At 43.3% G+C, this 23125-nt stretch overlaps 3 protein-coding genes across 4 annotated transcripts; 1 reads left to right on the top strand and 2 right to left on the bottom strand.

The window, feature by feature from the left end:
* Nucleotides 1-600: 600 nt before the first annotated feature.
* Nucleotides 601-4802, bottom strand: LOC139549098 (hepatocyte nuclear factor 3-gamma-like). Its single transcript, XM_071359221.1, has 2 exons — nucleotides 4343-4802; nucleotides 601-3347 (listed from the first exon to the last, which is right to left on the bottom strand). The coding sequence occupies exons 1-2, from the start codon at nucleotides 4412-4414 to the stop codon at nucleotides 2091-2093; spliced, it is 1329 nt and encodes a 442-aa protein (XP_071215322.1). The 5' UTR covers nucleotides 4415-4802; the 3' UTR covers nucleotides 601-2090.
* Nucleotides 4803-10243: 5441 nt separating this feature from the next.
* LOC139549095 (interferon regulatory factor 2-binding protein 1-like) lies at nucleotides 10244-13938 on the bottom strand. Of its 2 annotated transcripts, none has more exons than XM_071359219.1 (2): nucleotides 11884-13938; nucleotides 10244-11656 (listed from the first exon to the last, which is right to left on the bottom strand). In XM_071359219.1, exon 1 carries the CDS (start codon nucleotides 13794-13796, stop codon nucleotides 11904-11906), a length of 1893 nt encoding a protein of 630 aa, XP_071215320.1. In that variant the 5' UTR covers nucleotides 13797-13938; the 3' UTR covers nucleotides 10244-11656; nucleotides 11884-11903. The 2 variants fall into 2 exon arrangements, with proteins under 2 accessions (XP_071215320.1, XP_071215319.1); XM_071359218.1 differs by having other exon boundaries at nucleotides 10984-11659.
* Nucleotides 13939-14023: 85 nt separating this feature from the next.
* Nucleotides 14024-15967, top strand: LOC139549096 (DNA-directed RNA polymerase I subunit RPA34-like). Its single transcript, XM_071359220.1, has 3 exons — nucleotides 14024-14450; nucleotides 14694-14829; nucleotides 15042-15967. The coding sequence occupies exons 1-3, from the start codon at nucleotides 14375-14377 to the stop codon at nucleotides 15808-15810; spliced, it is 981 nt and encodes a 326-aa protein (XP_071215321.1). The 5' UTR covers nucleotides 14024-14374; the 3' UTR covers nucleotides 15811-15967.
* The last annotated feature ends 7158 nt before the right edge of the window (nucleotides 15968-23125 follow it).

Here is a 23125-nt window from a genome sequence, read left to right as displayed (position 1 = left end):
TAAAACAGATAACTATGAAAATACCCTCAAATAAAAGCTGACATACTGTACTGTTACCTAACACGAAACGTTCTATCTCAAATCTAAAATGCTGGAATATAGAGACAAATTTAAAAAATGATTATTTACAGTAAAATTAGGATATCCTGAAACAGCAGGACAAAACTAACTGCAGTTAGAGCTTTTTTAATGACTCGAATTATACTTTTTGTTCAAATGTGAAGGAACCCAATCCCAATTAAAACACTCTGTTGTGAGATGATTCACTGGCCATTACAGTAAAGTAGTGTCTAGAAGCCTGGCCCAGTTTGTGTTGGGGCCAGAGGGCCAGCGTGAGTTCAACACTGTTTAGTCTAACCCTCCCAAAAGTCACATACAAGAGTCATTTGGTAGGGAGCTGTTTCAACAACCCTATACAATTCAGATGGACCTGTCCATCCTGCAGCAAGACCTACATCACAGAGCCTCTGTGTAAATATATACATCCAATTGTAAATATAAACAAAATGAACATGGAAATGACATATGGGACGTATGTTTTTTCTTTAAATTATTTTAAAGGATTTTGTAAAATAACATATACACCCATTTCATCAAGTCTATAGATAATTTCATGTATATATTTATTTCAACGGAACAGGCAACAATCGTGTTTCTCCCCGAAGTTTTGCTTTTTAATAAGAAAAACATGAATCGTTCAAATCACAACATTCAAATCATAAACAACAACTTGACAATATATACAATATATAAGTCTGAAAAGCAAAATCATTTAAATAGTATTTTTAAAACTAAAATACAAGAAATAAAAACAGCATTTCTGACCTGAAACTCATGGTTTATCTTTGAAAAAGTGTTCCTTCAGTGAATATTCAGTTATTGGACCTCCATTATCAAAACATCTTGAAAGGCACTTTGAGGATGAGGGTTGCGACATAAAGCTCAATGTTGCATTGACATTGTTACAGTGATCCAATTCTAGTTTGCCATTTGCAGTAAAAAAGGTTATTATATGTAATTGTTGTAACACACACTGGGCCACCCCAGCTGTGCAAAATGGTGGGAAATCTCGTGCAAAGTACTGTATGTAAATGGTCCTATTAGTGAATTTCCATTCAACTCCTATCTTAGTAACTGACATACCATAGCTCCTCTCCCTCCTAACCCTTGGTATGTTGTGTAATATAATGTGAAGCAATTCCCAAATATCCTATGACATGAAGAGCTGGGGAACAGCATGCTCTCATTATTGATAATAAAAGGGGTCTCTGAAAATGTTTTAAAACAGACAAACAAAGCTGAAATTAGATTTACCACAGTTTCATCCATTTTTATACAGACTTCATCTTTTTTCTTTAAATGGATACCTGGTAAAAGAATACAAGAAATGGCTCTCTTATCAGTAAAAACAACAGCCTTCCACCTCTTGGAAAAAGTAACCATGGCAGCTACATTTGTGTTTATGGATGGGTATTTGAAGAGATTAAAACAGCATTTTAAAAATGGGAATGAAGCAATATGTTGTAAAACACAACAAGAATTCCCTGTAATGCAGTAACAACTGCTCGAAGCAGTAACCTGAACCTTTTCTCACTCCCACAATCCCTCAAATTGTTTCATGTCACATTTGTTTTGTAACTTGTCAATACAGCACTGTACAAGATATATTAATTTTCTTCCCTTCATAAATAAATGCACAACTTCTTTCCCCCACTCCGTCTATTTACACTGTGTACAACCCAAGTAGTCCTGCTTGTCTGTTGAACAAACCAAAACCCAGTTTGAAGTAGTCTAAAAAAGAGATAAGCAAAAAAATGGCAAAGGGGAGACATGACTTCTGTGTGGATTTATGAATGTATCAGTTTAAAGACCTTCTGGTGAATAGGTGTCAATCCAGCACTGGGTTTAACCTTTGTCTTCAACTTCATGTAACTGCAGGGTTTCCCTTTTCAACTGTGTATCAGCACTGCTAAATGTTCTTTGGTCCCTATTGAGTAGCCCTTCAATGGCAGCCATCTTACATTTTGGGATTTCAAGGCTGCTAAAAGTCCTTGTCAGCACCACTTGGCTGTGGTCCAGAGGCCTCCATGTTAGGAGGCATTGAGGACCGACCGGCTGTAGAGGGTTTGGTAGTAGGCCCCAGAGTCCATGACCGAGGGTCCTGCACTGTCGTAGATCTGCTTGGCTGCTATCGGAGAGGAGGAGGCGTAGCCATTGTAGGCCATCACCTGGTCCTGGTACGTCTTCAGATCCATCTTCTGCTCATTGGACATGAGGTTGGTGATGGAGAAGGGGTGGTTGAAGTTGTAGTGGGGATCCATGGCCTTGAGAGGGTCGTTCTGCAGGTCCAGATTATGCATGGCGCTGGGAAGGAGGTGGGGGCTGCCTCCCATGATCTGGGAGTGGAGGAGAGGGGCGGAGGAGGAGATGGAGGAGGGCACGGAGGAGGGGATTTCCACCGGGGTGCTCTGAATGTGGGACTGGGGCTGTGGGGGGCAGTCCAGCTGGACCATGCTCCTCTGCTGCTCCTCTGAGGAGGAACCAGGGTGGGAGTTATCAGAGTGGGCTGAGTCAGCCCCCTCCGAGCCCCCCGCTGGGCTGTGCTCCTCCATCAGGCTGTCTCCATGGCCCCCCTTTCCCGAGCCTCCGTCCTGGGACTTCCCAGACTTCTTCGCAGCCTTCTCTTGATCGATCTTGAAGCGCTTCTGGCGGCGCAGGTAGCAGCCGTTCTCAAACATGTTGCCTGAGTTGGGGTGCAGGGCCCAGTAGGAGCCCTTGCCGGGCTTGTCGGGCGAGCGGGCCACCTTAACGAAGCAGTCGTTGAAGGACAGCGAGTGGCGGATGGAGTTCTGCCAGCGCTGCTGGTTCTCGCGGTAGTAGGGGAACAGGTCCATGATCCACTGGTAGATCTCGTTGAGGGTGAGCATCTTGCTGCCGGACTGCTGGATAGCCATGGTGATGAGGGAGATATAGGAGTAAGGTGGCTTGGCGTGGGTCAGTGAGCGGCGGTATGGCTTTGGCACCTCCTTGGCCCGGTTGAGGGAGGTGGGAGAGGGGTAGCTCAACTGGCTCATGGGCTGGCCCATGTTCTGGTAGTGGGAGAGGGAGCCCAGGGAAGGGCCTGGGGAGCCCAGCTGGGAGAGAGAGTTGGGGTTGAGGGATGAAGTCACCGGGGACAGGTTCATATGGTTGGCTCCTCCGCCCATGGAGGCCAGTTGACTGTTGAGCCCAGAGCTGCCATAGCCCATGTTCATGGTGGCTGGAGAACAAGCTGGGTTCAAGTTGATGTAGCTGTTGATGGTGCTCATTGAGCTCATTGAATTCATGACACTGGGAGAGGAATACATCTGAAAACAAAACAGAAAAGAGTTGATTTAGTCATTTAGAAACACAAAAATATAGATATGTAGGTTTAGACAATAAATAATGTAATTGTATTTTTGTGTTCAAAAGCCTGTACTAATGGAAAGCATAAACGGACAATGATACAACTGCTGAAAAAGGGACATTGAGTTCACATAGCATTGTTAAACCTGAAAATGAAAAAATAAAAATATAAAAATATGCCTCAAAATAATCAACTGAAAATGCGCGTCATGGATTCGTTCCCTTTCATTTAGTAGATATCCTACTACTAAGTACTACAAAACCACAGCAAATAAAACAAACTTTTAACGAAACGTTCCAAAATATCTGACCATAGGCTATCGGTGATATAATACGCTATAAAAAAGGATCACAGAGCCGTAAACTACACAATCATCTAAGTAACCTAATATTTATTTGAGAGCATATAATGTTGATTAAAGACAAGATTTCAGTTGCCTTTCATTTAATCACGAATTTCTTGAGGAAATGTATAGCTTATTTAAACTTTCGGAGGTAGCCTACGTTAATCAAATGAACTGCTAATTTAATTTCCGAGATGCTTTAACATTCACAATTTGCATATTTAAATAGATTGGCCAATACGTGTTAGTAAACAGACTAGGGAATAAATTTAAAAAAAGATAGATTTTATGTAAACAAGCTTCTAAATGTCACATATACAATTTCAACAGGTCACACAATAGACAAATTGAGCCAAATCATATCACATCAGTGTTATATGTTGAATTGTAAAAGTCTAACATTACTATATTAAAGATAAAAAATTGCAGCCACAAGTGAAAAAAGGAGTGAAAAAAATCAAAATAAAGCCAGTTGTGTTGGTAAAATACTGAGCTTTCGATTAAATAACTTACTTTTAAGAAACTCTAGAATAGACTTTAAAGAAACATATATCCAGCATCCACACACACATAACCCATATGGTAAACTTATATAGAAAAAGTGTTTTTACCTCACTGGCTTCGCTGTAGAAGGCATTCCACTCTGGCAGTTCATGAGACTCCATCTTCACTGAGCTCAACATCCCAAATACAACTTTTTATAGTAAGAAACTATATTTGAGCGAATGAGACTGCAAATCCTTGTTTGTGTTTATAATAGCTTTGAGTCCCTGCTCAAAATTCAGGACACCGGCAAAAATAGTACAAGTTAAATCCAAGATAACGAAAGAGTTCCACTGACTGGTTAGAAGGCTAGAATACAAAATAAACAAGAGTGAGTAGGTCTTCAGTTAAATGTCAATATTTATTCGTTGATTTATCAATCATCCATCTTTTCATAATCAAGAGTAACAGGTTATTTATATTAAGCAGGCGTTCTCTTTGGGGAACGCTAGATCCGTATGACGTCCGCAGAATGCTCCCGTGAAACGATCCGTGTGAGTCAATGTGCTATGAGCAAGTACAGTAAAAGTTGGACGTGCCTTCTTAAAAACGCAGGTGAGGTCCCGCCCCATAAGGGCATTTGAATATCGTCCAAGGCTATTTGAATATCGTAAAAAGACCTCTCTTGCCCCCTGGTGAGGGTGTATATTGGCCCGGGACAGACACATCCATCTCAATTGCAGCATGCATCCTCCACTTCTTGACTACAAACTGCTGCTGAAACCTCACTGGATGTGTCTGCTTGTAGGCTATTTTCATAATTTATTTTACACCACAATTATGAAATCAAAACTAATTTGTGGCTTTCAATTATTAGAATATGAATTTATAAAGTGTTGCTTCAAGCTGAGTCGTCTTCTGATTGATAATCAGTATGACTGCCAATTAAAGTCAATCTGTAGCTCAATGGGATTGACATTATTTTATTTGTCTCTCATTTTAATACACTTGACCGATGAAAATATCCGCTCAATAGGTCAAGATCTGAAATGAAGAGGACAACTCGAAGGATTATTGCAGGCCTTGATGTGGTCAGGGGTATAATCTTCTCACGGGTTAAATTCATCAGTGGGAGGTCTGATAGGGGAGCCTGAGGTGAATGACCAGTGGGAGAGCTGTTAATACCCCCGACTAACACTTCTCAGGAGCTCTAACGGCTTTATGGAGAATGATTAGTTGCTGGGGAAATTGACTTCTCAGAAGCACTTTGGTCCCCAACTCCCATAGCCTATGCTCTTCCTCGTTATAGGCCTGCACAGTTTAAGTCCAATTGAACACTACATGAACGAAACATTGAATTATTCATATGCAATACAGGCTATGTTGTCTGCAATAAGAGGGTTACATTTGAAGGTAAATTAAGTGATGAAAATATTGGCAAACCAAAATAACGAAAAACAATAAATAATGCAGACCTAATCCAATGTGTGATGTAGGCCTATCCTTGGCCTGATTCAGAATACACATCTCGTTGTCAAGCGCAGACAGTAAAATCTGAATGTCAATGCATTTCCTAATTGCCAATGAATGGAGCTGTAATTGATGCGCATAGGTGGTCGACAGGATTAGCTGAGAAAAGTGCTAAGGAAACACGCAGGAAGAACACCTCGTGTTCAGCGCAATAGGCAGAAGTAGCTTACTCCGGGACACTTTGGTTTAAAAAATAATTGAAGGTATGAAAAACAACATAAATAATCAAAAGTTTAAATACAACCGAATTCGTTCATTAATACATCTTTTTGATTCAACATTAAGATCATGAGGACTAAGGAAAGCATGATCTCTATTAGGCCTATTGGTCTTAACACTTCCAACGATTTGCGCCTGTTTGCAAAATGTTGTCAGGTCGATTAACACATTCAATGGGATCAATCAAACGTATTTATAAAGCCCTTTTTACATCAGCCGATGTCACATGGCGGTCTGTAATGATAGCAATTAAGCTTTATAGAACAATTCTTTCCTAACCAAGTAGATGATTGAAGTCGGCTATAAGCAACAAGTTTGAGCACTGCTTTGAACAATTATATTTAAGCATGGGCTTACATTTTATTGAATTGTTTCTCAAGGCCAAATAAAACTAGCTAGGCTATATTGTTTTGAATCGAAGGCCAGCTATTTCGATATATATAGATAACCCGTCCAATGATTCTACTACATTATGGAGAGCTTTGGAGTAAGATGCTGTACCGGCTGTACTGCATTTGAGTAATGAGTAGACAGAACTACTTCCTCATTAATCCTTTGACTTTAAATGGTCTATTCCCCCAACACACATCCCTACATCCTCCTGCAGGTCGGCCGCTTCTAATGCCAATGTGACAGTAGATCGTTCATTAACACCTCAATAATTAGCTGACAATAGATGAGTTGACATTAATAGAGGAAGCCAGAGATTTCAATATGCTTTCTAGTGGGGGGAGTTATGACTGAGATTCGCCCTCTACAATATCTTGGTAGGCGGCGTTGTTCATTTAGGCTAACCTTTATGTGGGTTTTAAGAAGTGTAGGCCTACAGTAAAATACATTGAAAAACAAAGGTCCCCATCATTACATAACAGAACCTATTATCTAAGTGAAATTATGGCCGATGTCAAATACGACGCCATCTAATTGATAAACCGGTAACGGTGCCATTTCCCTCCAATATAGCGACCCCCTACAAAAAAAAAATCAAAACATTGGAAAATGAAGTGGCCTCCTGGTAGACTACAAGAAAAGTGGGCAGAAGTTCACAACACAAGATCTGCACAGGTTAAAGTCCGCCATCTACTGGACACAGCAAGACACTGAACATCGAGCGTTTCTTTGCAACACAGCATAAAACCGTGGCAGTATTTATTTTTTAAATATACATTTTTATTTATGCTTGAAATTTGTCGTCAATTACGTAGAAGTTTCATGAAAAATATCAAAAAGTGACATTTACACCCAATGAAGAAAAAATATATACAGTACCAGTCAAAAGTTGACACACCTACTCATTCAAGGGTTTTTCTTTATTTTTCAAACTATTTTCTACATTGTAGAATAATAGTGAAGACATCAAAACTATGAACACATGGAATCATGTAGTAACCAAAAAAAGTGTTAAACAAATCAAAAAATATATTTTAGATTTTTCAAAGTAGCCACCCTTTGCCTTGACAGCTTTGCACACTCTTGGCATTCTCAACCAGCTGCTTTTCCAACAGTCTTGGGGTTCCCACATATGCTGAGCACTTGTTAGCTGCTTTTCCTTCACGCTGCAGTCCAACTCATACCAAACCGTCTCAATTGGGTTGAGGTTGGGGGATTGTGGAAACCAGGTAATCTGATGCAGCCCTCCATCACTCTCCTTCTTGGTCAAATAGCCCTTACACAGCCTGGAGGTGTGTTTTGGGTCATTGTCCTGTTGAAAAACAAAAGATAGTCCCACTAAGCGCAAACCAGATGGGATGGCGTATCACTGCAGAATGCTCTGGTAGCCATGCTGGTTAAGTGTTCCTAGAATAATAATAATAAAAATTAAAAAAAAGTCACAGACAGTGTCACCAGCAAAGCACCCCCACACCATCTCATCTCCTCCTCCATGCTTCACAGTGGGAACCACACATGCGGAGATCATCTGTTCAACTACTCTGCGTCTCACAAAGACATGGCGGTTGGAACCAAAAATCGCAAATTTGGACCAAAGGACAGATTTCCACCGGTCGAATATCCATTGCTCGTGATTCTTGGCCCTAGCAAGTCTCATCTTATTGGTGTCCTTTAGTAGTGATTTCTTTGCAGCAATTTGACCATGAAGGCCTGATTCACCCAGTCATGAAGCTGAATGAAAGAATGCCAAGAGTGTGCAAAGTTGTCAAGGCAAAGGGTGACTACTTTGAAGAATCTCAAATATATTTTTGATTTGTTTAACACTTTTTTGGTTACTACATGATTCCATGTGTTATTTCATAGTTTTGATGTCTTCAATATTATTCTACAATGTAGAAAATAGTCAAATAAAGGAAAAAACATGAATGAGCAGGTCTGTCCAAACTTTTGACTAGTCCTGTACATGAAACTGAAAGTTGCATGAACAATTAAAAAGGTACACCCAGTCCTATAGCTGACATTCAGGGTTTTATTTTACTATACAAGTCAGTTAAGAACAAATTCTCATTTACAATGACAGCCTATGAACAGTGGGTTAACTGCCTCGTTCAGGGGCAGAACGACAGATCTTTACCTTGTCAGTTCAGGGATTCGATCTAGCAACCTGCAGTTACTGGCCCAACGCTCTAACCACTAGGCTACCTGCCGCCCCGAGTAGGTTTCCATTCCAGAAAAATGTTTAAAAAAATAACAACAAAAATAAGGGCAGAAATAGGCTAGTGTCAAGTAGAAATAGAGTTGGAATACAAGCTTTAACCTTGAACTGTGTTGAGATAAGCAACTCAACAGGAGTCCATGGCAGACAGGACCATAATAATAGAAAGGGAAGACAATCCTTACTAATTTAGGGGCCAAATACAAAAATACTTCTACTTTGTATGGATTTTTTACAAGTGCTTTCTGACAGAGGATGCCATTAAAGGCATTTTTTTTAAATGTATTTTTTATTTAACTAGGCAAGTCAGTTAAGAACAAATTCTTATTTACAATGACGGCCTACCCCGGCCAACGCTGGGCCAATTGTGCGCTGCCCTATGGGACTCCCAATCACTTGAGGAAAGTTGTATGAACATTTCAGTGCTTTTGTAGGAAATTCATTTGTTGTAAGGGCTACATTTGACTTACCGTATTTTTGATAAGTAATAGGCCTAATTTTAGTACTACATACACTTTCAGATACAGCTACTAGTGTACCGTATACATTCATGCCAAAGTGATCAGCAATGGCTTGATGTATTGTCCTCATTCAATTTCATATTTACACATGCACATGGTAAGGTATTGATTGGCACCAGCTCTGCAAATTGATAATTCAATTAATATATTAATTTTGGTGACGAACATAAAAAGGTTAAGGAAAACCTGACAGAGAAAGAAGTATTTTGATATACATGTATATATTATCTTTTAAACAATTCAAAGAGTTAAGTTCATAGGTAAAACAGAGCATAAAAGAGGGATTTTATAGAACTTTGAAAAAATAATAATAAGAGGATCACGTGAAAAACTTGAATCTCAGTCAATATAGAAAAAAACCTTTGACTTCACATAGAGTAAATTCCTTTAAATTAAACATCATAAAGTACACAATATTAGTTTAATCTCTACACCCTCTACAACTTCAGTTAACCTATAACTATCCTAGCAAGAACCATTTCACCCACTATTTCCCTGGCACATATTGAAATAATAAAGTAATTTAACACAAAAATTATAAGATTACAGAAAGTCTACACCCCCCTTGAACATTTGTTGCATTACAAAGTTGGATGAAAATGTATTTGTAATTTTTTTCAACAATCTACACAAAATACTGTAAGGTCAAAGTATTTTTTTATATATTTTATATATTTTTTAAAGACGAATGAAAAATCAAATACCTTGATTGGATAAGTATTCACCCCCCTGAGTCAATACATGTTAGAATCACCGTTGGCTGCGATTATGAGTCTCTTGCGTAAGTCTCAAAAGAGCTTTGCATACCTGTATTGTGGAATATTTGCCCATAATTCTTTTCAAAATTCTTCAAGCTCTGTCAAGGTGTTTGGGATCATGGCTAGACAACCATTTTCAAGTCTTGCCATAGATTTTCAAGCAGATTTAAGTCAAAACTGCAAATTGGTCACTCAGGAACATTCACTGTCTTCTTGGTAAACAACTCGTGTAGATTTGACTTTGTGTTGTAGGTTATTGTCCTTCTGAAAGGTGAATTTCTCTCCCAGTGTCTGGTGTACAAGCAAAAGCAGGTTTGCTTTTTTTTTTCTTTCTTCAAGATTTTGCCTGTGCTTAGCTCCATCCCATTTCTTTTCATCCTGAAAACCTCCCCAGTCTTTGCCTATGTCAAGCTTCTGAACTAATTTAGACTTGCCTAAACAAAGGGGGTGAATACTTATGCAACGACTATATTTTTGTTATTTCATTTTTAAAACATTATGGAGTATTTTGTGTTGATCAATGACACTTAATTATTTTTTATTTTTTTTACAATTAAATCTATTTCAATCCTACTTTGTAACACAACAAAATGTGAAGAAAGTTCAAGGGGGTATAGAATTTCTATAGGCACTGTAAATCTACTTTAGCATGAATCTTTGGTTTCTACGCATGTGTATAGGCTACTCAGTGATACACACAAGCTGTATTGTTTCAAAACTAGAGATTGCACATCTATTACCATCGAGAGAGATTGTCTTACATTCTACATTCAGTATAAAATAGAGAGGTATCCATCCCATTTCTTACATGCTGAATAAAGCATCTTTGTTGGGCACTGTGAAAGCCATCTTATTGTATCGCGTAGCACTGAAAGTCTCTGTGTCTGTCTTATAAATCGATGGCGACATACCTTAACTGCTGGTTTGAGGTTTCAGCAAAGAGCAAACAACTAGCTCCGTGACAGTCAGTTTTATGTAAAGGGCAAATGTGACGCGAAACACAAAAAACGGTCACAAGAGGAACAGTCCAAGTCTATACGTCGCTGTAACATTTAGTCAAGTCATCAGTCTTTCTCAATGCCACTCAGAGATCTTTTAGAAAGATGTTCCATGAAACAGAAAACAGACCTAAAATCAACTGTAACAGGACAGATTTTGTTTTATTTAACTTTTACTTAACTAGGCAAGTCAGTTAAGAACAAATTCTTATTTACAATGACGGCCTACCCCGGCCAAACCCGGACGACGCTGGTCCAATTGTGTGCCGCCCTATGGGACTCCCAATCACGGCCGGTTGTGATACAGCCTGGAATCGAACCAGGGTTTGTAGTGATGCCTCTAGCACTGAGATGCAGTGCCTTAGACCGCTGCGCCACTCGGAAGCCCTAGATGAAGTGCATACTTCCCAACCATGGTCCACTGGTTTATAAAGTCAGTGACTAATACTAGTGACCAATACTAATAAGTTGATGTTTGAGGGACAAAGGGGTGAATTAGGTATTAGAGGTGAGCAAGGGCTGGGGGTATGGTCCCCCCCTAACCAACCAGACAGTGGTGTGATAGTGTAAGGCCTGCCCCATGGAGGTAGAGATGTATGAAGATTGGCTGCGAGGTGGGGAGAACCTGGTGGATTGTCATGGTGGTTAGCTGTGAGGTGGGGAGAACCTGGTGGATTGTCACGGTGATTGGCTGTGAGGTGGGGAGAACCTGGTGGATTGCCGTGGTGATTGGCTGTGAGGTGGCGAGAACCTGTTGAGATTGTCGTTATCTGCAGGCACCAGGCTGCTGCTCCACTCAGGCATCAACAGCCTTCTGTCCAGACAGACATCACATAAACAAACAGATTAATAAAAAGGAGGCTAATCATATTCGGTGACAATTTAAGCTACATATCATATATTATACTGTATCATAAAGCACGTCACAAACACTAAATTAGCCTATGGCCTAGCTACATAGAGAATACTTTGGCCTAAAGACTGACTCCAAGACAACAAATTCAAAGGAAATCAAGATGTAGTGAAATTGCATCTTACAGTCAGGTGTCCCAGAGGATTTAGGGGTCGCGCTCCTTCTTCACCTTGACGTCTCCAGCCAGGATGGTAGCGACCTCTCCCTGCATGAAGGCCCAGGGCACGTTGGAGCCCACCAGGGGACACCTCTCTCCACTGGGGCAGAACATCTCGATGCCGGCCCCCTGGCTCCGGATGAAGTCTCTGGTGCAAGGGAAGCAGAATTTATGGACCGCAACAGACGGGCACTGGACAAAGTGAGTGTCCTCCAAGCGCTCATGGCAGATGGTGCAGCAGAGAGGGGGACCAGAGGAGCCGGAGGGGTCCCCTGCTCCCTGGTCCGAGGCACCAGCCAGGGGGAGGGCTGCCGTGGTGCCCCCTGTAGAGTTGCTAGCTCCCTGGGGTTCCCCGTTCCTGGAGGCCAGGTGGCGCTGCTGCCCTGCAGGGCAGGCTGCCATGGGGCTGCTGCTGCTTTGTCTCACTGCCAAGGAGGAGTGGCCCAGGCCTCCACCACCACTACTGCTAGGGGCTTCTCTGGGTGACTGGCCAGCGGCTGCACCCGCGTTGTCAGCCACGCTCATCAGTGCTGTGATGGGGGAGGGGTCGCTGCTGTGGGAGTGGGAGGCCGAGCCCTCCTGGTGAGGAGGTGGCTGGCTTCCGCTGGGTAGGGAGGAGGCAGCTAGGTGGATAGCCATGCCCGGGTACATCCCCATGGGCCAGTGCTGCCGGAGCTGCTCCTCTGTGGTCACTACCTCTCCACCCTGGGGCTCCGGGGAAGTCTTCCTCCGGCGCACGCGGGCTGGCGGTGCCGAGCGGGCCATGTGACACAGCGCTGTGGGCAGCATGGAGCAGCTGGTGTCCAGGTAGGGCTGGGGGAGAACGTCAGGGCCAGGGGTGTCCTTAAAAGCCCGTACCGAATCACTCAGCAGCTCAGAGAGCAGCCGCCAGTCCCCCGCGCCATGCCTTTTCTCGTACTCCACATACTTCAGGCCCAAGTTGATCACCTTGTTCCCAGAGTCTTTCTGGCTGTCGTGGAACATCTGCTTGACCAGCGCCGCCAGGCTGGAGAACATATACCCCGAGCCGCACGGGTACTCCGCAAAGATCTTCAGCTCAAAGTCCAGCGTCAGCTTGGCGTCGAAGGCAAAGATCCGTCCCACCAGGCTGTGGTCCTTCTTGAAGCGCACATTGAAGGGGGTGCAGCCGGAGAGGGTGAGCAGGGCCCCTCGTACAGCCTTGGGTCGGCCGGCCCAGTCGTCTGCTCGGTTCCGTACACTCTCTGACAGCTCGGCCAGAGCCTCTGCGTTCCTCTGCTTCTCCCTCAGCTCCTTCTCAAACTCAGGGCTCAGGAAGGAGGGCACACCCATGCCCATGCTCAGCTGCCTCTTGGTGATCTCGTTCAGCATGGGGGCAGAGAGGGTGAGGGGGGTTCCCCCGACTCTGGTATTTAAACCGGGCACAGCTGCTAGCAACCCGTGCGGAGCCCCCACAAGGCCTTGTGTCATTAAATTGGGTGGAACGGTACACACCATGGGTCGTCTGGCGTTGATAGGGCTCTGTCCACTGACATCTTGTTGTGGGCCCCCGTCATCTATTCTGTGCAGACCGTTGGGGAGCCGTGCTGGGGCTCCGTAGTCCCCTCTTCCCCTTTCAAAGCGTTCAGGAGGTGGCCTACCACCCTCCATAGGTCCATCTCTACCACCTGGGCCATGTTTGGTGGGCTGGGGACCCGGAGACCTGTCACCCTGCATACCATGAGTTATTTTCAAATGCCTGGCCGTCTCTATGAGGAATTCAATACGGTCCGCCCCTTCATAATTCACACAGCCTCGGCAGACAGTCTCGCTAAAGTCCCAGATCATAGCCCATGGCATCTTAGGCAAATCGCAAAGGTAACAACACCACTGCCGCCTTGAAGACAACTGGGAGGAGGACATATTTAATAGGCCCTCTTATATCTTTCTGGCTTTCTGAGGTCCTGGTTAAACAGATTTAGCTTTCAATATTTCAGGAACAAAAGCCGCTTATTTTACTTCTCAAATACCCCAAAAAGTATATGATACACTTTTTGTAATACACACAAAAAAATGGTGTTTACCCCCTTTCGGTCGCCTGCGTCCATGAAGTGTTTCTACTAGAAGACTGTCTTTGCTGGAACTTACACAACTCCGTGATAATGATGCATTCTGGGATTTATTGTTTTCGTTTGCGATGGCCTTCGTGAGTACGTGCCTCGTGAATAGCATCAGTTGCGTCTAAAATGCGAATATAGACTGCACACAGACCAATGTTTACGAAAAGTTATCATATGGATATTAATAAACACTGTATGTAAAATATTATCTATTTACAAAGGAACCGATATGCGCATCACACGCAGCCCAGATCCCCGTGAACCGAGCTAGGTAGTGTATCCAGGTCAAAGGTGATTTTTTTTTTTTAACAACACATGTTGCACCCATGCGCATTTAGTTAGACTAAGTTACATTTCGCAATTTAGCAGTACATAGAGGTCATGCCAAACGATGTATCTTCATCAAGTGATGAGGCAAGTGACACCGAGGAGGTTCCGCAAAAACGGAGAAAGCAGGGTAAGTTTTTTCTATCTTAAATAACGTTAGCTAGCTATCTAGCTAATGTTAGCTACTACAATCAAGTCCATCAAAGCTGTCTGCCAGGTATCTAGTAAATCCTGTTAGGAATCAAAATTAGGGATGCTGCAATGGGCAGACAGCATTGTGTATTATATGGCGAATTCCACAACAAACACAGATTACGTTCACTTCGCTAGCTAGCTATATAGCTAATAACAATAACTATGTTTATCCCTTCAGCTTCAAGGTATCAGTGTCCAGCTGATTTTGTGGCATTTGCCCACAAACCATGTGCCAGTACCCTCATCGAAAGGGTTTGTGAGGACAACACAGAATTATGGCTCATCAAAGCTCCCAGCAGTTTCAACCCGGACAGGTAGGCTATCCTTCTTTCCATTTATATGAATTATCATAGAAGCGTCATGATTCACTTCTAATAACAGACAGAGATATCAAACAAATTCCTCAGCATTTCTCAGTCAGTGATTAGAAGTGAGGCAACATCCACTTCCATTGCTTTACACCCACATGGTCTATATCTGGTGTGCGTAACCTCTTAACATACTGTGATCTCTCTCTCCGTCACAGTTTCAGCAGTCTGAAGATGCCTCTGTCTGGGCTGCAGACCATGCAGGCCCCTGCCCAGCAGACGCGTGATGGTGGGAACACCAGCCAGATCTACAGCGTGCTGGGTGGGCCCTCTGGTGCTGCGGACCTCCATCTCCTCACCAGTCACCCCCAGGCGCTCGACTCGGTGGTCTGTGCCCCGGCCTTCAGCGGCCTCCTCAACATCTGTGAGAGCTACGGCGACTGCAGCACCAACCAGACCCCCATAGCCATCCCAGCCACCCCGGCCCCCACCGTGCCCCCGGGGCTCCGCCAGCGCTTCCAGCCTTTCGGAAGCAGGACCCCCACCCTCTCCAGACTGATGGAGGATACACTTGATACTCCGCTGCCGTCTACACCAGAGACGCCTCTCAGGGTCACACTGGACCCGGGGGAGGAGAGGAAGAGCAAGAAGAAAAAGAAGAAAGAGAAACTTATAAAGACAGAGGAGGAGATGGAGGTGGTCAGGGTGAAGGAGGAGCTGCTAGAGACGACTCACTGTCCAGAGGAGCAATATGAACTTCCTGGGCAGGAAGCTGAGCTCTCAGAAGAGAAGAGGAAGAAGAAGAAGAAAAAGAAGGACAAGGACAAGGACAGAGGAGAGGTGGAGGACACTGTATATTCATCTTTTAATGTAATTAAAGAAGAGGTGGAAGTTAAAGTTGAACCAATGGACAGTTCCTATGGTGAAGTTGAAGATTCTGGAAAAAGGAAGAAAAAGGTGAAGAAAAACAGGCATGATGATGACTAGTCTGTTGTTTTTTGTGGTAATCTTGGTTTGTGAAGTTATGATATAATAGTATCATTCAATTAAGCAGTTCAACAAATAATTATTATGCTACTGTACTGTCATTTGGATTTTGGGGGGGAAATGTGATCATCTAATAAAGCCGAGACGATAACACATACCGGAGTGTTCAGACTTGTGCCTCTTTATTCACACCAAAAATATATATAAACGCAACATGTAAAGTGTTGGTCCCATGTTTCATGAGCTGAAATAAAAGATCCCTGAAATTTTCCATATGTGCAAAAAGTGTATTTCTCTCAAATTCTGTGCACAAATTTGTTTACATCCCTGTTAGTGAGCGTTTCACCTTTGCCAAGATAATCCATCCACCTGACAGGTGTGGCATATCAAGAAGCTGATTAAATAGCAATATCTTTACACGGGTGCACCTTGTGCTAGGGACAATAAAAAGCCACTCTAAAATGTGCTGTTTTGTTACACAACACAGTGCAAGTATTGAGGGAGTGTGCAATTGACATGATAACTTCAGGAATTGAATGTTCTTTTCTCTACCATAACCTGCCTTCAACATTGTTTTAGAGAATTTGGCAGTACGTCCAACCGGCCTCACCATGTGTTACCACGCCAGCCCAGGACCTCCACATCTGGCTTCTTCACATGCGGGATCATCTAAGACAAGCCACCCGGACAGCTGATGAAACTGGGTTTGCACAACCGAAGAATTTCTGCACAAACTGTCATAAACCGTCTCAGGGAAGCTCATCTGCTTGCTCGTCGTCCTCACTAGGGTCTTGACATAACTGTAGTTAGGAGTTATAACCGACTTCATTGGGCAAATGCTCACATTCAATGGCTGCTGGAGAAGTGTGCTCTTTACGGATGATTCACTGTTTCGACTGTACCGGGCAGATGGCTTGTATGGCATTGTGTGGGCAAGCGGTTTGCTGATGTCAACGTTGTGAACAGAGTGCCCCATAGTGGCGGTGGGTTATGATATGGGAAGGTATAAATTAAGGACGATGAACACAGTTGCCTTTTATCAATGGCGATTTGAATGCACAGAGATACCATGACTAGATCCTGAGGCCCATTGTCTTGCCATTCATCTGCCGCCATCACCTCATGTTTCAGCATGATAGTGCTCGGCCCCATGTTGCAAGGTTATGTACACAATTCCTGGAAGCTGAAAATGTCCCAGTTCTTCCTTGGCCTACATACTCACCAGGCATGTCACCCATTAAGCATGTTTGGGATGCTCTGGATCAACATGTACAACAGCGTGTTCCAGTTCACGCCAATATCCAGCTACTTCGCACAGCCATTGAACCAGAGTGGGACAACATTCCACAGGCCACAATTAACAGGCTGATCAACTCTATGCGAAGGAGATGTGTCGCTCTGCATGAGGCAAATGTTGGTCACACCAGATACTGACTGGTTTTCTGATCCACACCCCTACCTTTTGTTTTAAGTTATCTGTTACCAACAGATGCATATCTGTATTCCAAGTCATGTGAAATACATAGATTATTTAAATTCACTGATTTCCTTATATGAACTGTAACTCAGTCAAATCTTTGAAATTGTTGAATGTTGCGTTTATATCTTTGTTCAGTGTAGTTAATTTATCCTCAGTGTTACCATTAACTATTGATTCTGCTGCAGTCCTGCAGTACTCTGTCTCCACAGGCAGGTAGCGCTGTGGTACAGTGGTTCTTCCCTGGTTACCGGACACAGATTCGGTGGGTTGCCTCTCTGCCTGCTCTCACTCTGCACTGGAGTGTGGTCCTGTTTTCTAATGAGTTCAGAGACACCTCTGGTGCTATCCGACTCAATGTCTGTACTTTCCTCCCACTACACTACATGTATGCATCACTTACTCACTGCAGGGCTGTGGCAGAGCCGCTTTCCCCCCTCTTTTCAGACACATTACTGTATTTTTGAAGGTTGCATTTGGATGGTTTGATTTTATGAGTAAATTATGCGTCGTGAACAAACAAATTAATTTTGTTCCTGAATAACAATAAAAAACTTAGCTCTGGTATGGAGAGCATAGAACGTTGATGTTGGATCAAACCTTATGCGATATTTCTATGTATTCACACATTGCAATGTGTGTCTGTGTGTGTGTTAGGGATCTGCTTCAGGTATGGTGCTGCTGATAACTTGGCTCCTAGCTAGTGGGTTACACAACAGGTAAACAGCAGAACATTGACTCCTGTTCTGTGGGTGTCTCCTACACCACCACTGCCCACCTTTGCTGTCTCACGGGCTAACAGATTTAACCATGACTGGTTATTTGTCCGTTTCCATTTGATCCACTTGAGGAGAGCAGTCGTTGTCCTCCAGCAACAAACCATTCTGGGGCTTGTGTCTTCCTCCACATTGTGCACACGGTCATTAGTGTTCAGTGGATTAGCCATAGGGTCACCAGGTCAAGTCACAGCTGGGACAATGAGGCCCTCAAGTGAAGCACCTGGACGTGAAACAGAATTCTAGTAGAATTATTAGTATGTTCCCCTCTATCTCTATGCGTTGATGTATTGTTTCATGGGGATGGTTTTGCTATAGGCGCTGCAGGTAGCTTGAACAGTAATTGCTGTCTGGTGAAGCAGATTAATAATTGAATGCAGTCTGAAGTTAAGATACAACGTGTCCAGACTGCAGAGCAGGATTGGGCCCTGCGCGCCCCAACCGATGCAAATGATAAGATTTGAGGGGAGGGAGAGGGGAGCGACTAGTGGGGGTAATGCATTGGAGAACCAATCTCGCCGGCTGTACCCACCCCCTCCTTCTCTTCCCCCCTCTTCTCTCCTCCCTCCCCATCACTGCAGCGATTCCCTCTCCCCCTCTCCCTCTGTACTGCTCTCCTTTTCAACCAGCGCTCTCCAGCCAGCCTGCTGCAATGTGAGGGTTTCCATGGCAACGCAGACCTGCCAAGGACCATGGTGCTCTGCTCTGTGGCAATGGAGAGAGAGAGAGAGAACGAGCGAGAGGGGTTCGGCTCATCAATGTGTTATACGTGAGCTCCACCACTTTGGGCATGCTAAGATTGGTGTCTCGGAAAGCTGCAGTCCCCCTCTGCTTTTCTCTCTGTCCTTTTCTTTCCAAGCCCATAACACTCAGCATTTGACAGGGATTAAAGTGCATGGATCGATGCAGAGAGAAATGGTCCATTGGTTTAAGGATGACAGTGAAATTGGTCTGTGTTGCTAAATGCAATGAGAATTGGCATTGCGTTCTGGCGTTGTTTGCCCTTTGATGAATAAGTGCCTCCCTGACATTGCTTTGGCTGCAGCAGAGCGCCTCCAAAACAAGTCCTACCACACCAGCAACTTCATTGCATACTAATGCCTTGACATGACGCACACTCAGCCCTCCCATTCAAAGAGAAGAAATATGTCATTGAACCGAATAGGCTAAGGCCGCCTCTGCAAAATAGAAGAAACTCAATACAGAAGTACGTAATCTTTAAAAGTGTTGAATACACATTGTGCTCAGAATGAAAAGACGTACTGTCAATGGAGACTAACCTCGTACCGTTGATCAGGTGGACGAGGGTTTGGGGTCTTTTCTTCTCCTGGGCTTCATGTTGATTTGAATGGGCTCCTCTTGGCTGCTTCTTTTCTGTTGAATGTTACTTGAAGAACTGAACACCATGAACGTGCTGTGCCTATTAATGCTTGAGGGGAAAGCATTCAGTATAAATGGCTATTTAATGTAGATAAGCGTGTAGATAATTGATGATTGTAGATAAAGTGATTGAAAAACAATGTATTTACTTTTGATATTAGCCATTCAAATGAACAAAACTTCAATGGGGAATGGTCTGCACTGAGGAAAATCTGTTGCTATGCACTAAGTCAAGTCAGACATATGCTATGAAAGCAGCCCGAGCTGTCTTTGCAGCCAGTCTCCATGACAACCTCAATGCTATTTCCCTCATTGTTGTCTTGGACCAGCGTTAACACATCCTGAAAGCATTTCTTGGACCCTAATTCGTAAAAGCCTGGATGTCCTTCTATGGGCTTGCATGTATTCTTAGTCGTTATTCCCAGGTGGCAGTTTGGACTTTTGGAGGAACAAGACAGCAGAGAGAGACAGCAGTCCCTCGGGGAGAGAGAAGTCCTTGCTTTGACCTTCACAGTAGCAGGGAAGAAGGAGCAGTGAGCAGTTCAAACATCCCCGTAGCCCATACTTTGGAGACTAAGACTCCTAAAAATCAACCTTGGTGATACTACATTGTCTGCATGCTGTACAGTGCCACTAAACACTGTGGCATTAGCCATATAATACAGCAGATCCTTCCCTCCTTCACTCCAACATATGAGCTTCAACTAATTCCATATCAGTGGCATCTAAACATTTGTCACTTAATTGTATGCACATGTATGGTATGGAATGGAATGTGTATATGTACTGTACACCCTAAGACACATTATGGCATAGATTATACATAATATTGGTGGGATGTTAAAACATTTTGTAAATATTGAATATGGACAGTAATGCGGGTTACTTTTGTTCGAGAATGACTTCATTGACTTCAATTCAGTGAAATAGATCACATAACTACAGTCAATTGTAACCGTAATTCCTCCTTAATTCAGAGTGGACTGCACAGCTGATCTGTGTGTACAGCTGGACAAGCTGTGCAGGTTAAGTGCTTTGCTCAAGGGCAGAGCAGCACTATCTCCTCCTGGGACTTCACAAGGACCAGATGACACCATACCTTAGTGAGTCCTTAATAATGTATCAACTCACTGTCTCTAATGCCGTATGACTGGCATCATTTCCAATCTTTCAAGACTTCATAGTATCTCATTTAACAGAAGGAATCATACATACATTGTTAGCAGAAATGTGTACTATACTATTTAATGTACCACTTCATACAGTTGAAGTCAGAAGTTTACATACAGCTTAGCCAAATACATTTAAACTCAATTTTGGCCCATTCCTCCGGACAGAGCTGGTGTAACGGAGTCAGATTTGTAGGCCTCCTTGCTCGCACACACTTTTTCAGTTCTCCCCACACATTTTCTATAGGGTTGAGGCCAGGGCTTTGTGATGGCCACTCCAATACCTTGACTTTGTTGTCCTTAAGCCATTTTGCCACAACTTTGGAAGTATGCTTGGGGTCATTGTCCATTTGGAAGACCCATTTGCGAACAAGCTTTAACTTTCTGACTAATGTCTTGAGATGTTGCTTCAATTTATCCACATAATTTTCCTTTCTCATGAAGCCATCTATTTTGTGAAATGCACCAGTCCCTCCTGCAGCAAAGCACCCACACAACATGATGATGCCACCCCCGTGCTTAACGGTTGGGATGGTGTTCTTCGGCTTGCAAGCATCCCCCTTTTTCCTCCAAACATAACGATGGTCACCATGCCCAAACAGTTCTATTTTTGTTTCATCAGACCGTAGGACATTTCTCCAAAAAGTATGATCTTGTCACGACTTCCGCCGAAGTCGGTCCCTCTCCTTGTTCGGGCGGTGTTCGGCGGTCGACATCACCGACCTTCTAGCCATCGCTGATCCATTTTCCATTGGTTTTGTCTTGTCTTCCTTCACACCTGGTTCCAATCCCATCAATTACATGTTGTGTATTTAACCCTCTGTTTCCCCTCATGTCCTTGTCGGTGATTGTTTGATTGTATGTTATGTGCAAGTTATGTTCTGGTGTGCGATGGGTTTTGTACAAACTTTTATTATTTTGTGTATTTTGGTTTTTGGAGTTTTGTGAGCACTTATTAAACGACTCCGTTTATACCAAGTTCGTTCTCCTGTGCCTGACTTCCCTGCCACCAGCACGCACCCATTACAGATCTTTGTCCCCATGTACAGTTACAAACCGTAGTCTGGCTTTTTTATGGCGGTTTGGAGCAGTGGCTTCTTCCTTGCTCAGCGGCCTTTCAGGTTATGTCGATATAGGACTCGTTTTACTGTGGATATAGATATGTTTGTACCTGTTTCCTGCAGCATCTTCACAAGGTCCTTTGCTGTTGTTCTGGGATTGATTTGCACTTTTCGCACCAAAGTACGTTCATCTCTAGGAGACAGAACGCGTCTCCTTCCTGAGCGGTATGACAGCTGCGTGGTCCCATGGTGTTTATACTTGCGTACTATTGTTTGTACAGATGAACGTGGTATCTTCAGGCATTTGTAAATTGCTCCCAAGCATGAACCAGACTTGTGGAGCGCTACATTTGTTTTCTGAGGTCTTGGCTGATTTCTTTTGATTTTCCCATGATGTCAAGCAAAGAGGCACTGAGTTTGAAGGTAGGCCTTGAAATACATCCACAGGTACACCTCCAATTGACTCAAATGATGTCAGTTAGCCTATCAGAAGCTTCTAAAGCCATGACATAATTTTCTTGAATTTTCCAAGCTGTTTAAAGGCACAGTTAACTTAGTGTATGTAAACTTCTGACCCACTGGAATTGTCATACAGTGAATTATAAGTGAAATAATCTGTCTGTAAACAATTGTTGGAGAAATTACTTGTGTCATGCACAAAGTAGATGTCCTAACCGACTTGCCAAAACTATAGTTTGTTAAGAAGAAATTTGTGGAGTGGTTGAAAAACAAGTTTTAATGACTCCAACCTAAGTGTATGTAAACTTCCGACTTCAACTGTATATAGCCCTAAAAAATGTTTGTTCTATTTTGAATCACAACATCCTTATTTGTAGCAGCTAATAGTAGCCAATTCAACCTTGTATAACTTATCATACCAACTCAATGTGTTTTAGTAGTGGATGAGATTTGTTTGTGTGTGTGTCGTGGACAGTTTTGTCTCTCTGTGTGGCCTGGGGGACTGTCGTTTTGTCAGAGGCCAGGTTTCAGGGGCCAGGGCGCTGGATGAGGAGCACGTAACCTGTCGAAGAGGGCCACCGCTGCCTCAGCCAACCCTGCTGTGCACCCATCTGCCGCTGGGCAGCAATATGCCCACACGGTTCCATCTGTCCAGTGGCTCACCCCCCTAGATAAATGGGGAAGCAGCGGAGGAAAATGGGTCACGGGTGCTTTAAATACCTCCTCCATGTGTATGGTTTAACCTTCAAGTACTTGTTGCTGTTGCTGGAACCATGGACAGGCATTTTATATGACTCAAAGTGGAAATCCTTACGTGTGATCCACTTACAAATATGGCAGAGGCTTTTTCCTCCTGCCACTTTCAGTATTACAGTATGCATGAAGCTTGAGCCAGAGGTTTTGGATCAGAATAGTATCAAATTAGAGTTAAGTGGGTCAAGATTGCAGTAGGCTAATTTCCTTCCTTAAATAATCACTGATTTGTCCTGGATA

The sequence above is a fragment of the Salvelinus alpinus genome, chromosome 22 (genome assembly GCF_045679555.1).
Source record: "Salvelinus alpinus chromosome 22, SLU_Salpinus.1, whole genome shotgun sequence".
Taxonomy (NCBI): Eukaryota; Metazoa; Chordata; class Actinopteri; order Salmoniformes; family Salmonidae; genus Salvelinus; species Salvelinus alpinus.
This window is presented reverse-complemented; position numbering and strand designations above follow the sequence as displayed.